The sequence below is a fragment of the Aquarana catesbeiana genome, linkage group LG11 (assembly GCF_042186555.1).
Source record: "Aquarana catesbeiana isolate 2022-GZ linkage group LG11, ASM4218655v1, whole genome shotgun sequence".
In the NCBI taxonomy this organism is placed as follows: Eukaryota; Metazoa; Chordata; class Amphibia; order Anura; family Ranidae; genus Aquarana; species Aquarana catesbeiana.
In genome coordinates this window covers 282,271,234-282,285,489 of record NC_133334.1, presented here as the reverse complement: position 1 = coordinate 282,285,489, position 14,256 = coordinate 282,271,234, and the positions used below count along the sequence as shown (strand labels likewise).

General features: G+C 46.1%; 1 protein-coding gene across 1 annotated transcript in view; it reads left to right on the top strand.

Annotated features, from left to right (window-relative positions):
• Window positions 1-6,447, top strand: part of LOC141112852 (sulfotransferase 2B1-like) — a 33,262-nt gene extending 26,815 nt beyond the window's left edge. The window contains exons 6-8 of the mRNA XM_073605946.1: window positions 593-687; window positions 3,066-3,246; window positions 5,336-6,447. Of these exons, the coding sequence (XP_073462047.1) occupies window positions 593-687; window positions 3,066-3,246; window positions 5,336-5,451 (392 nt within the window). The 3' untranslated portion in view covers window positions 5,452-6,447. The remainder of the gene's footprint in view (window positions 1-592; window positions 688-3,065; window positions 3,247-5,335) is intronic.
• Window positions 6,448-14,256: the final 7,809 nt, after the last annotated feature.

The following is a 14,256-nucleotide window of genomic DNA, read 5'->3' as shown; positions in this document are numbered from 1 at the left end:
ATAGGTATTGGAATTTCCTTTCAAATTTGGCTGTCAGTGAACGTAACAAATACGAATTTATCCAAAGTTACGAATTATCCGAAATAACGAATGCCATATCTAAACAAATGGAACGTTACGCATTAATAATAATAAATAATAATAAAAACGTATTATTATTTATTATTAATAAGTTCTGTTCCATTTGTTTAGATGCGGCATTCGTTATTTCGGATAATTCGTAACTTCGGATAAATTCGTACTTAGTTACGTTCACTAACAGCCAAATTTGAAAGGAAATTCCAATACCTATAATTTAATAGTTATTATTAGTTATTCTTTCAGATTTTAGGATTTACGAATTGCGATCATAACGAATGACCTGAAAACGAGAAAAAATAAAAAAATTAATTAAACCAAAACTAACAAATTTTTCGGCAGTGCATGTCTATAACTTACAGGTCTGGTCCCTCTCCCAGCCTGTGACTGGTCAGAGAAGGAGAAGCAGAAGAATGATGAGGTCACCTTTTTGCCTCTCTGCTCTCGTATTTTTCATGGAACCACTTGTCGATCTGCTATAAGTGACTTACCCGTCGTTTGTTGCCTCCTTTAGTGCATTACGGATCTTGGTTTGATCATGTGAAGGGCTGGTACCAGCAAAGAAACAACCTGGACTTCCTCTACATCACTTATGAAGACTTAAAGAAGGTTGGTGATCTCCTCCTGGTCAGAAGGAATCCCTATTTTCATGTTCCTTTAATGAAGCGATGAGAGGGAAGGAGCGCCCGATGTCTGAAATAATGCAACCCTTGGTGGAATAATACAATTGTTGTAAAAGAGATTGTAAAAATTAAGCCCACGCATTTCGGGGGGGGGGGGGGGGGATTGCCTCCCCCTTCTTCAGGGCTGCTGGTACACCCTAACGGAGGTGGATGGACTCTGGTAGTACCAGAATTTTTTGATATGGTAAATTTTGGCTTGTGTATTGTAGAGGCATACCAACAGCCCTGAAGAAGGCAATCCCCCCCAAAATGCGTTTGCCACCAAGATTTGCATTGTTTTGTACACCGGGCGCTCCTTCCTTCTCATTCAAGCATTGTTTTTGTTTTTTAACAATTCATGCATTGTTTTTACTGAAATGACAGCTCCATCATATCCGTAAGGTAGCAACCCAAACCTCTAAAGGGAGATAACCACCACCTACCCACGGAACCACTTGATTCCCATGGGAACCAGCTCACCGCGGTCTCTAATACATTATTAATGAAGCAAGGAATCTGTCATGGTAGCACAAATACAGCAAATCTGAGATGAGTCTAAGGGACTGGTTTATGAAAATCCACAGTGGAGTTGTGGAGCCACAGGGAACAGCGTTAGGCCAGAAGGCAGGAGGAACCACAGAAAACAGCATGGGACAAGAAGGCAGGAGGAGCCACAGGGAACAGCGTTAGGCCAGAAGGCAGGAAGAGCCACAGAAAACAGCATGGGACCAGACGTTAGGAGGAGCCACAGAAAACAGCGTGCGACAAGAAGGTAGGAGGAGCCACAGAGAACAGCGTTGGACCAGAAGGTAGGAGGAACCACAGAAAACAGCGTGGGACCAGAAGGTAGAAGGAACCACAGAAAAAAGCGTGGTACCAGAAGGTAGGAGGAGCCACAGAAAACAGCGTGCGACCAGAAGGTAGGAGTAGCCACAGAGAACAGCGTGGGACCAGAAGGTAGGAGGAGCCACAGAGAACAGCGTGGGACCAGAAGGTAGGAGGAGCCACAGAGAACAGCGTGGGACCAGAAGGTAGGAGGAACCACAGAAAACAGCGTGGGACCAGAAGGTAGAAGGAACCACAGAAAAAAGCGTGGTACCAGAAGGTAGGAGGAGCCACAGAAAACAGCGTGCGACCAGAAGGTAGGAGTAGCCACAGAGAACAGCGTGGGACCAGAAGGTAGGAGGAGCCACAGAGAACAGCGTGGGACCAGAAGGTAGGAGGAGCCACAGAGAACAGCGTGGGACCAGAAGGTAGGAGAAGCCACAGAGAACAGCGTGGGACCAGAGGGTATGAGGAGCCAGAAAGAACAGTGTGGGATCAGGAGATTGACAGTCCTCGGGGTATTCATTTTTGAAAAGACTTTGGCGGATGATTCCTCTTCAAAGGAGTGACGATCGGCAACACAGGCAGCAGGATAGGGGAGTATTTTGTTTCTTTGCCAGGACATCTTTCTGGGAAATTTAATTTTCAGCAGGGTCACTTTAAAACAAACTTGTGTTTGTCCCATGGAGGGCAAAGCACCGGGGTATTTTATTGGCAGTCCTACCAGCAGCATATACTTGCCCTCCCTTAGCAGTCCTGCCTGGCTGCTCAGATGCTGGAAGCTGAGAATCGCACCCAGTACTTCCGGGTATGAGGACCATGTGACTCGCTCCTCTTCTTCCATGTGACTCGCTCCTCTTCTTCCATGTGACTCGCTCCTCTTCTTCCATGTGACTCGCTCTTCTTCTTCCATGTGACTCGCTCCTCTTCTTCTATGGGACTCGCTCCTCTTCTTTCATGTGACTCGCTCCTCTTCTTCCATGGGACTCGCTCCTCTTCTTCCATGGGACTCGCTCCTCTTCTTCCATGGGACTTGCCCCTCTTCTTCCAGGTGACTCGCTCCTCTTCTTCCAGGTGACTCGCCCCTCTTCTTCCAGGTGACTCGCCCCTCTTCTTCCAGGTGACTCGCCCCTCTTCTTCCAGGTGACTCGCCCCTCTTCTTCCAGGTGACCCGCTCCTCTTCTTCCAAGGGACTCGCTCCTCTTCCTCCCAGGTGGCAGTGCTGGTACTTCGCAATTGGCAGCTCGGGGGCCCCAGCTCTGTCACATAGGGATGGGGAGAGCGTCTTCAGCCTGGTGTCCTTAGCCACAGAAGTTCCTCTATACTCCTCCCAGATGAATGGAACGTTGCGGGGATTGAAGGGAACAAAGAGCTACATTAAGGTGATTCTGTTGGGTGGCCATTATATGCACCTTGTGTGTGTGTTGGAGATCACAAAACTTATTGCCATTAATAAGCACAAGAAATGCGTTTTTCAGCTCATCTTGTGCCTTTTGTTAGGATTTGAGAAGAAGTATAAAGAAGGTGTGCCGGTTTTTGGGCTGCCCCATGTACTCCAAAGAGGTGGATAAGGTGGAGCACCATTGCCGGTTCCCTGAGATGAGCCAGAACATGATGGTGAATTACATGCTCATCCCCAACGAGATCCTCGACCACGAACAGAGCAAATTCATGAGGAAGGGTAAGTGGCCCAATCTACACACCCCACTTACTTTTTAAAACATCAGTTTAAAAAAAAAAGTATCTCACGTATAACGAACCGCAGAGACCTAAGTTGAAATAAAATAGATTATTTGAAATAAAATGCCAATTAAAATGTAATGGCGTCTTCAAAGCTAAAAGGTGCATCTCAGTCAAAACTGAACATGAATGCTGAACTCCAGGTATGATCCCGATTACATATTTACAGCTTGGACCAACGAAAGTAAGCGTATCCCATACCTGGGAATCCACTAAGGAAGGTGTCAACCATGGTAGTAGCTGACACCATGACAGTGATGGTCATGATCTTCCTCAGAGGCCCTGAGGAAGAAGGTATCCCTTCGAAACATGTCAGCCAGCAGTGGTCCTCAAGTCCTCTCCTTCACCATCTGGAGACTGTCGTACCTAGATTGACCATTTGGAGGCTTTTACAAAACAAATTATCTTCACATGTTTGTGAGTAGTTTTGAATTTGTTTTTACAAATAAATTTACTAAAGGATAATGCACAAGGCTGGTGCACCCTCTTTTCTTTATTCCTTCTCACGATCTTCTGGGACCCAGGCAACCAGCTTCCCCCTTTGCACTCTGACCACAGGAGGTAGCTTGGCATAGAATGCCTTGTAGCGTGTGTTTTTTTTCAATGAATACAAGGCGTCCCCTGATTGGATGAGGTGGAAATCATGACGCCACCCTTTCTCCTCTCCACCTCATCCAATCGGAGAACGCTTTTGTAGTCATTAAAAAAAAAACGCAAGGTGTTCTATGAATGGCAGCACCGGTGGTCAGTGTGCAGCGGGGCACACAGAAGATCCTATCTATGGAGTGGCATTGACTAGTACAGTGATTTGCAGCTTCCTCAGGAAAGTCCCAGGTGAGGTAGGCGTACTTACCTTGGTCCAAGCTAGACCAACATAACATAACCACTTGCTGACCACGCCTTTTCTGACACTTTTTGTATACAAGTTTAAATCCAGATTTATTGCTAGAAAATTACGTAGAACCCCCAAACATTATACTTTTTTTTTTTTTCTAGGAGAGACCCTAGGGAATAAAATGGTGATTGTTTCATTTTTTTACGTCACACAATATTTGCGCAGCGGTTTTGCAAACACAATAAAAAAAAAACAAAACACTTTAACCACTTCCGGACCGCCACACGCCGATATACGTCCTAACTTTAAAGTGGAATATTGTTGTTATGGCAGCAGCTAGCTGCCATAACCCGGTATTCTCTTCTTCGGCCGGTGGTCTGGTTTTCCGATAATAGTGGTCTCTGCGGTGGATTCGCCGCAAGATCACTTTTATCGGCGGTGGGAGAGGGCGCCCCCCATCCTCCCGTCGCTCTTCAGTGCCCTCCGCCGCTTACCGGAGCCATCGGAGGCGATCAGATCTTCTTCCTTGCTGGGTATGGAGATGAGTGAGGGGACGATGGGCCCCACCCGTCTCTATAGCATTGCAGGGCGGAAGAGACGTCAACACGTCACCACCGCCCAATGCTCTTAAAGGGCCATTTTTTTTTTTTTTTAAATGACAACATTTTTTATTTATTTTTTATTGCATTTTAGTGTAAATATGAGATGTGAGGTCTTTTTGACCCCCCCAGATCTCATATTTAAGAGGTCCTGTCATGCTTTTCTTCTATTACAAGGGATGTTTGCATTCCAACAAGGGTTTCTCCACCAACTGCTAAGTCATGTTTTGTGGAGGGCTCAAATACTTATTTCACTCATTAAAATGCAAATCAATTTATAACTTTTATGAAATGCGTTTTTCTGGATATTTTTGTTGTTATTCTCTCACTCTTATAATAAACCGACCAATAAAATTCTAGACCGATCGTTTCCTTGTCGGTGGGCAAACCTACAAAATCAGCAGGGGAGCAAATAATGAAAAAAAAAATGTCCTCACTGTACCTTTATGTGAACCCCAAGGGAATAAACTTCAGTATAGGACCCAGGGTCACCAACTTACCTTTTAGCTACTTTTATTACTACTCTATCCAAAACTAAAAACGTTTTAGCTTGAGATGTAATTGAAGGATCTCGCTGTCTGCTCTTGTCTCCTCAGGCATTGTGGGTGATTGGAGGGAACACATGACGCCGGAGCAAAGTGACGCCTTTGATAAGATCTTCCAGGAGAAGATGTTCGGCTGCGATCTACAATTTCTCTGGAATTTGGACTAAGCCAAAGACGGGTCCTGGGACTGCGAACGTTGCAAATATTTCTATACAGGGGGTCCAGTGCAAACGCAGACCTTGTATAAACAAGGGAGCAGACATTCCTCAACCTCGGAGCTGGAAGGATTACCGCAATGTGATGGAAGAGAAGCCGTATACACAATGTATACTGTTTTTATGTACACGTGAGATGGGACATTTCTAAGCAGACCGGTCATGGTGAGATGGATAGAAGGGAGCAGTAGAGCAATGTGAAGCACAGAAGACCATAATCCAGAACTTCTCTCCATGTCTGGTTTCCATCACACATCCAATCGTGGTTCATTCTTCATCTTAGGACAGTGAAAAAACATTCATTTTGCCGCCGTGGCCAGTTTTGCACCCAGAACTGCAAACTTATAGCACTGATACAAAATAATAATGATAGAGAACCTTTTCTTCCAAAGTGCCTACAGCCGTCTCAGGCTAGATGGCCACCAGTAGAGGTGTATGGAACAAGGACCGCCGTGGAGGAGGACTTACAAACCAATGAAAATGTCCCGGGACATGTCATGGCGATGTGGCCCAAAAGCAACAAAAAAAAATCCTCCCGCTAAACTGGTTTGCATCGCATCCGTGGGCTTTTCCTTTTTTAACCACTTGCTGTCCACTGAACGTATAAAACCTTTCCAAGGTTGTTATTGTTATAACAAGCTTTGTATTTTCTTCTTTTTTTTTTTTTTTTTTAATGTAGATGATGTTCAGTAAAGTGATCAGGACGGCTCTACAGCCACCCAATCACTTTTACTATAGTGAGAAGGGCCGGCCGCTCCCACCTGCAGTGCTTCCTGGGCTCTTCTGTTCTCCCTGGGAGCCCCGGGACTGCGGTAAACTGCCGGGATGATGAGCTACAGAGAAGGTCGATCCCCCCCCCCATCTCCTCTGTAACGAATGAACCCGGAAGCGACAATCATTTCTATCACTTCCGATTTCACGGCTGTCATTTTCTGGCAGCTACAGCCAAGAAAGCAGCTAATCAAGCACAGATTGCACTTGATTAGCTGCTTTTCTTGGCTGCAGCTGCCAGAAAATGACAGCCGTGAAATCGGAAGTGATAGAAATGATTGTCGCTTCCATTGGGGGGTCTAACCTGTCACCTACCCAAAGCTATCACATGCAGCAGTGGTTCTCAACCCCGTCCTTAAGTACCCCCAACAGGCCATGTTTTGGGAATTTCTCTTAGATAAAATAGCTGTCCAAAATACCAAACCATTGAATCTGATTTAAAGCACCCGTGCAAGATGAAGGAAAACCTGCAAACATGGCTTGTTGGGGATACTTGAGGACGGGGTTGAGAACCGCTGACATAGAGGGCCTGTTAGCCCCCATTGTGAGAGCTATAAAGTTAAATTAAAAAAAGTTTACAAAAAACTATTTTTTTAAAATAAAAATTACAAAGATTTTTGGTAAACACCCCTCCCCCATCCCCCACCACTCATACTTACAAATGCAAACATGCGTGTAGGTCCCGCACACATATGTAAAAATGGTAATTGCACCTCACATGAGGAATCTCCGCAAGTGTCAGAGTGAGAGCAAAAATTTTAGGTTAATTAATTATTATTTATTATTATTAATATTATTATTAACTATTATAATTAATTATTAATTAATCATTAATGTTTAACCACAGTTATAATCTGTAAATATTTTTAAAGCATCACCTATGAAACATTTTTGGTACTATAGTTTGTCGCCATTTCACGAGGGGCGTGCAATTCTGAGCCTTGACATGTTTGGTATCTTATTACTCAATACGTCATCTTTTATATATCTTTTATATTGTGTTTTGTGTGCACTAAAATCCATTTTAGTGTAATTTTTCCTGAAAATTAGCATTTGATAAATGGTCGTGCAAATATAATGTGACATAAAAAAATGCAGCAGCCACACTTTTATTCTCCGGGGCCTCTGCTTTCAGAGTTTTGGGGTTCCAAGCAATTATCTGTAAAAAAAAAAAAAAAAAGCCAGAGGCTCTAATAGGCTTCAAAATAGGGTGGGATCGGGGCGCAGAGCATTGTGTCTGGAGCCCACCCAGGTGTGTTGCAACAGCGAATGAATATTCACTGTTGCAACACTTATCCTCCTCCAGGACAATCAGGAAGCGGGTCTGATACCCGTCACCCGATTGGCTGAAAGGAGAGGCGATCCTATTGGAGGCCTAGGAGGAGGGGAGGAGACACATGGTGGTAGCGAGGAGGAGAAGACACAGGAGCCACAGCCTGATGTCCGCCGCAGCCTGATATCCGCCGCAGCCTGATGTCTGCCGCAGCCTGATGTCCGCCGCAGCCTGATGTCTGCCGCAGCCTGATGTCCGCCGCAGCCTGATATCCGCCGCAGCCTGATGTGCCTACCAATGCTTGATCCCCCCCGATGTCCCCACCTCTGCCCAATGTGCCAGCCGCCTTGATGGGGTAAGTGCTGGTGGACCGGCAGACAGCGAGGGGGGTTGAAAGGTGCCACAAAGGGGGGGGGGGGCCTCCCCTGCTATATGTATGTATGAATGTGTGTTAGGGATCTTAGATTGTAAGCTCCTTGAGGGCGGGGACTGATGGGAATGTATAATAAATATGTAAAGCTCTGTGTAAATTAACAGAACTATATAAGTACCTGTAATAAATAATAACTTTCTTGACTTTAACCGAAATCTAAAGTTTTGGCTGGACATATCATTGGTATCAGTGGGAGGAATAGTGCCCCATCATTGGTGTCAGTGGGAGGAATAGTGCCCCACCATTGGTGTCAGTGGGAGGAATAGTGCCCCACCATTGGTGTCAGTGGGAGGAATAGTGCCCCATCATTGGTGTCAGTGGGAGGAATAGTGCCCCACCATTGGTGTCAATGAGAGGAATTGTGCCCCCTCATTGGTATCAGTGGGAAGAATATTGCCCCATCATTGGTGTCAGTGGGAGGAATAGTGCCCCATCATTGGTGTCATTGGGGGGGTGGCTGTGCCCCACCGTTGGTGTCAGTGGTGGATATTATGCTCCAATGTTGGTGTCAGAGGATGAAATATTTCCCAAGGGACAGATAAAGGCAAGCAAAGCTCCACATCCAGCCCCCAGCCCGCAGTTTAGAGAACACTGCCCTACACCAATGTAATGAAGAAATAAATCTGCACCATGGAACCAATGAAACCTACTTATCAATGTGCAGCTGCCATAAAGTATAAGTAATATGCAGAATGAAAATCTAAACTTGTGACAGTGATATTTTTTCTATGTGATGAACCAAAAATTGTTACCTTCTTAATAAAATAAACAATAAAAGTAATCAATAATGTCAATTAATCTATTTCTATTACAATATTTAAAATAAAACAAATCTTGTGGAGTCAAAGTTCATAAATCAATATAAAGTGATCCAAAAAATAAAGTGCATCAAGTAAAGTGTTCTGCGCTCAAACAGCGTGCGTATATCTTCATCCATCCACAATCTTCCTCCAAAGTGTGACCACCATATTTTCACTATAGCAACTCACCAGGAAAAAAGTGAAGTGAGTGAAATGATGGTGGCCACATAAGGAAGATTGTGGATACATGAAGATATACAGTGCCTTGAAAAAGTATTCATACCCCTTGAAATTCCTCACATTCTGTCATGTTACAACCAAAAAATGTAAATGTATTTTATTGGGATTTTATGTGATAGACCAACACAAAGTGTCACATAATTGTGAAGTGGAAGGAAAATGATAAATGATACAAATAAATATGTGAAAAGTGTGGGGGGGGGGGGGGGGGGCATTTGTATGGCGCCCCCCGGAGTCAATACTTTGTAGAACCCCCTTTCTCTACAAGTCTTTTTGGGGATGTCTCTACCAGCTTTGCACATCTAGAGAGGACATTTCTGCCCATTCTTCTTTGTAAAATATCTCAAGCTCTGTCAGATTGGATGGAGAGTGTCTGTGAACAGCAATTTTCAAGTCTTGTGGGATATAGGTGTAGGGCTATAAAAAGAACACATTCAAAAAGTCCATAAACCAAAAAGATTTCAAATTTTAAGGCAATCAAAATCAGTTCATAGTGAATCTATGTAGCTGTAAAAGGAGAAAGAGACCATCACCATCACCCAAACACACTGACCCTTACCGTCAGCAAGTGGGTTATATAGCATCTCGTTATTGGATGGTAACCACGAAAGAAATACTTCTCGTTGCCCAGAGCTCCTCACTCCAATAATAGATTCAGAGTTGCGATAAAAGCTGATAGCCAAGATGGTTAAACCAGAAGACACACTCCAGAATTGAAGCAAGATATTGGGATATACATGTGAATGAGAAAAGATAAACTCATTGCGCAGACATTCCAAAATAGAGATACATTTATTTAGCACCAACTCACAAATGAAAACTCACACATGAGCAATAAGTTAAAAACGAATAGGGAAAGCGACCAGCGCTTCCTGGGATAGCCACAGCTCCTCCGTCCTCTCTGATGCGTCGCTCGTCCCTAAGCTCCGCCCGATGTTTCGTCACTAACGTGCGTCATCAGGGGCCCGATGCCGATGACCACCGGCCATCACTGTTTGTATCCATCCATGCAAGGCTTCTTCTGAATGGCTGAGCAGGTCTCATCCCGCTGCTGGCACACACACAGCGCTGTATGTAGCTGGTGCTCCAAGCTGTTAGGGGAGTAAAGAGTTCCTTGGTCCAAACAAACTATTTACAGTTCAATGAAACCTGGAGATCAGCCTAAAGAGGATCTCCCCCTTACTTTAAGGTGGTATCTGCAGATTTCAGATACTCGCCCATCCAGAGGAATCAGCGATGTCACTCTGAGATCCTCTCATGCCAGGCCACAGCTGCGTCCCGTGCCGCCATGTTCTTTCTGACGTCATCGAGAGGCCTGCCGGCTCTGCCTGGTTCAGGGGGCGGGCCTCTTGATGGCACGCCGATAGACCTGCCCCGCCTCCTTTTCTGAATGGAAGGCTATGCCTCCTGGGGTGTGTGATGTGCATATCCCGGGAGGCAGAGCGGGCAGTGTGCGCCTCATTCGCTTATGGATAGTGACCTGCAGCGGGAGGCGGGGTCGGATATTTTTACCTAAAAAAAAAAATAAAAAGGTAAAAAAAACAAGGCATTACGTACAGAGGATGGAAGGAGGGGTGGAGTGGAGGGAAGTAGTGGAAGAGTGTGAAGGTCCGCTTTAGGCCAGGTTCACCCCGGACTGTGGGGTCCGGGGTCCAGTGCGTTACTGTTCAGGTGTGACTTTTTGCATGAATTTGCACTTGAACCAGATCCAAAAACGCACCAAACCCCTTTTTGAAACCACACCATGGCCGTCCCAGATGTGTGTAAACTGGCTCCATTGGGAGCTGGTCACATTCCCATGCCATGCGAATTGGATGCGGTTTAAAAGGCATCCAATTCGCTTACAGGTGAAGCCAGCCTTAGAGACGAGGAGACACAAAAGCGGCACTTGTCTTGTGTGTTCTCTCACTTCCTGTGGGTAATGTGGTTTAGGAAATGAATTACATCTAGAATCATCTTTCGCCTTCTCAGTCCGGCTTCCGGAGCGGCACATTAAGGCCTCATTGCACACTACGAAGCTCAACAATGTTTTTTCCCCTACAGGAGTTTTCAACATCAAAAACTCAGTAAAAAGCCGTCTTTAATGGTTAATGTGCGTTCTCTGCGTCTGGCATTAATGCACGCTATTGGCCAGAATTCTGGCCGTTACAATGCATTAACATGGTAATGCGTTTAACGCACTCTAATGACCGTTAATGTGCGCTTTTTCACTTTTTGTTTTTTATGCTCAAAGGCTCCTCTATTGAATGCACAAGTGATGTTTTTTTCTTCCTGTAAACTCCCCTGCCACGTTCACCCTCTGGACTTTATTCTACATTCTCTAACTCACTAGTCCAATCTCTCCCTCTCTTCTGGCATCTTCCCCAACTCTCTAAAACATGTACTAGTCACCCCCATACTTAAAAAGCCTTCCTTGGACCCCACTGATCTTAACAATCTACACTCCATGTTCTTGCTCCCCTTTTTCTCCAAACTCCTTGAATGTTTGATTTACAACCGACTGAGCGACCACCTTAAAGAAAATGACCTTCTTGAAACCCTTTGGTCTGGATTGCGACCTCAACACTCCACAGAAACTGCCCTCCTAAAACTAACAAACGATCTACTAATGGCCAAAACCAATGGACACTATTCTGTCCTCCTAATCCTGGACCTCTCTGCCGCCTTTGATACGGTTGACCCCCCCCCCTCCTCCATGTTTTTGGTCTCCGTGACTGTGCTCTTTGCTGGTTCTCTGCCTACTTATCGGACCGCACCTTTAGTGTTAATTACAACTCTACTTCCTCCTCTCCTCTTCCTTTCTCTGTCGGGGTCCCCCAAGTTTCTGTTCTTGGACCTCTCCTATTCTCCATCTACACCACCTCCCTAGGTCAGGTCATCTCTATACCAACACATGAACCACATCCCGAGGTTCTAGGTGTAATCCTGGACTCTGAATTACTCTTTCGGCCCCACATCCAATCACTGTCCAAATCTTGCCGCCTCAACCTCCGCAACATCTCCAAGCTACAGCCCTTCCTAACCAGTGACACCACAAAGCTCCTAGTTCACTCTCTGGTTATATCTCGTATCAACTACTGCAACTCCCTCCTCATTGGCTTACCTTTATATACCCCCTTCAGTCCATCATGAATGCTGCTACCAGGCTCATCCACCTTACTAACCAAGGTGGTTGGTAAGAGAGAGGGTGGAGATGCCCCCCACTGGTCTCCATTCAGTGTCCTCCACCCTCTCTGCCAATCCCTCCACTGACCTCCATTCAGTGTCCTCCAATCTCTCTGCCAATCCCTCCACTGACCTCCATTCAGTGTCCTCCACCCCTCTCTGCCAATCCCCTCACTGGCCTCCATTCAGTGTCCTCCACCCCTCTCTGCCAATCCCTCCACTGGCCTCCATTCAGTGTCCTCCACCCTTCTCTGCCAATCCCTCCACTGACCTCCATTCTGTGTCCTCCACCCCTCTCTGCCAATCCCTCCACTGACCTCCATTCAGTGTCCTCCACCCTTCTCTGCCAATCCCTCCACTGACCTCCATTCTGTGTCCTCCACCCCTCTCTGCCAATCCCTCCACTGGCCTCCATTCTGTGTCCTCCACCCCTCTCTGCCAATCCCTCCACTGACCTCCATTCTGTGTCCTCTACCCTTCTCTGCCAATCCCTCCACTGACCTCCATTCTGTGTCCTCCACCCCTCTCTGCCAATCCCTCCACTGACCTCCATTCAGTGTCCTCCACCCATCTCTGCCAATCCCACCACTGACCTCCATTCAGTGTCCTCCACCCCTCTCTGCCAATCCCCTCACTGGCCTCCATTCAGTGTCCTCCACCCCTCTCTGCCAATCCCCTCACTGGCCTCCATTCAGTGTCCTGCACCCTTCTCTGCCAATCCCTCCACTGGTCTCCACCCAGTATCCTCCACCCTTCTCTGCCAATCCCTCCACTGGTCTCCATTCAATGTCCTCCACCCCTCTCTGCCAATCCCTCCACTGGCTTCATTCACCCAACACATTCAATTCACAATACTAACAACAACTTACAAAGCCATCCACAACTCTGCCCCCAGCTACATCACTATTCTAGTCTCAAAATACCAACCTAATGGTTCTCTTTGTTCCTCCAAAAAACTCCTGTTATCTAGTTCCCTCGTCACCTCCTCCCATGCTCACCTCCAGGACTTCTCCCTGGCCCGTCCCATCCTCTGGAACTTCCTACCCCAATCTGTCTGTCTATCTCCTACTCTGTTTGCTTTTAGATGATCCCTGAAAACTCATCTCGTCACAGACGCCTATCCTACCCCCACCTAACAACTGTACTTTTATTTTCTCCATCAGCCCATCCTCCACAGTTATTACCTTTTTGTATCACCTGACCCTCCCTCTTATGCCCTGTACACACGATCGGACATTCCCACAACAAAATCCATCGTTTTTTTCCCGACGGATGTTGGCTCAAACTTGTCTTGCATACACACGGTCACACAAAGTTGTCGGAAAATCCGATCGTTCTGAACGCGGTGACGTAAAACGCGTACGTCCGGACTATAAACGGGGCAGTAGCCAATAGCTTTCGTCTCTTTATTTATTCTGAGCATGCGTGGCACTTTGTCCATCGGATTTGTCTACACACGATCGGAATTTAAAGGATCAGATTTTGTTGTCGGAAAATGTTATAGCCTGCTCTCAAACTTTGTGTGTCGGAAATTCCGATGGAGTCCACACATGGTTGGAATTGCCGTCAACAAGCTCTGATTGCACATATTCCGTCAGAAAGTCTGACCGTGTGTACAGGGCATTAGACTGTAAGCTCTCAGGATCAGGGCCCTCTGATTCCTCCTGTATTGAATTGTCTTGTAACTGTACTGTCTGTCCTCATGTTTGCTGCGCAAACTGTTGACGCCACATAAATCCTGTATAATATTAATAATAATAATCCAGTGCTGCTCTCTCTCTCTCCCTTCACAGGACACAGAGGCAGCAGTGGAGCTATTGGCTCCTGCTGCTGTCAATCAAATCCTGTGCGAAGGGAGCGGGAGGGCGGGGCTGTGTTTACAAATACACGGGCTCCGGATCGAACCTGCACGAGTGTCCCTATAGCAAGAGGCTTGCTATAGGGACACTTGGAAGGAAGAAGTAGCCAAGAGCACCGGCCCCAGAAGAAGAGGTTTGGGCCGCTCTGTGCAATACCATTGTATTATAAGACCTCATTCGTACTAGGCATTTACATCCCAGTGTATGAGGCTCGAG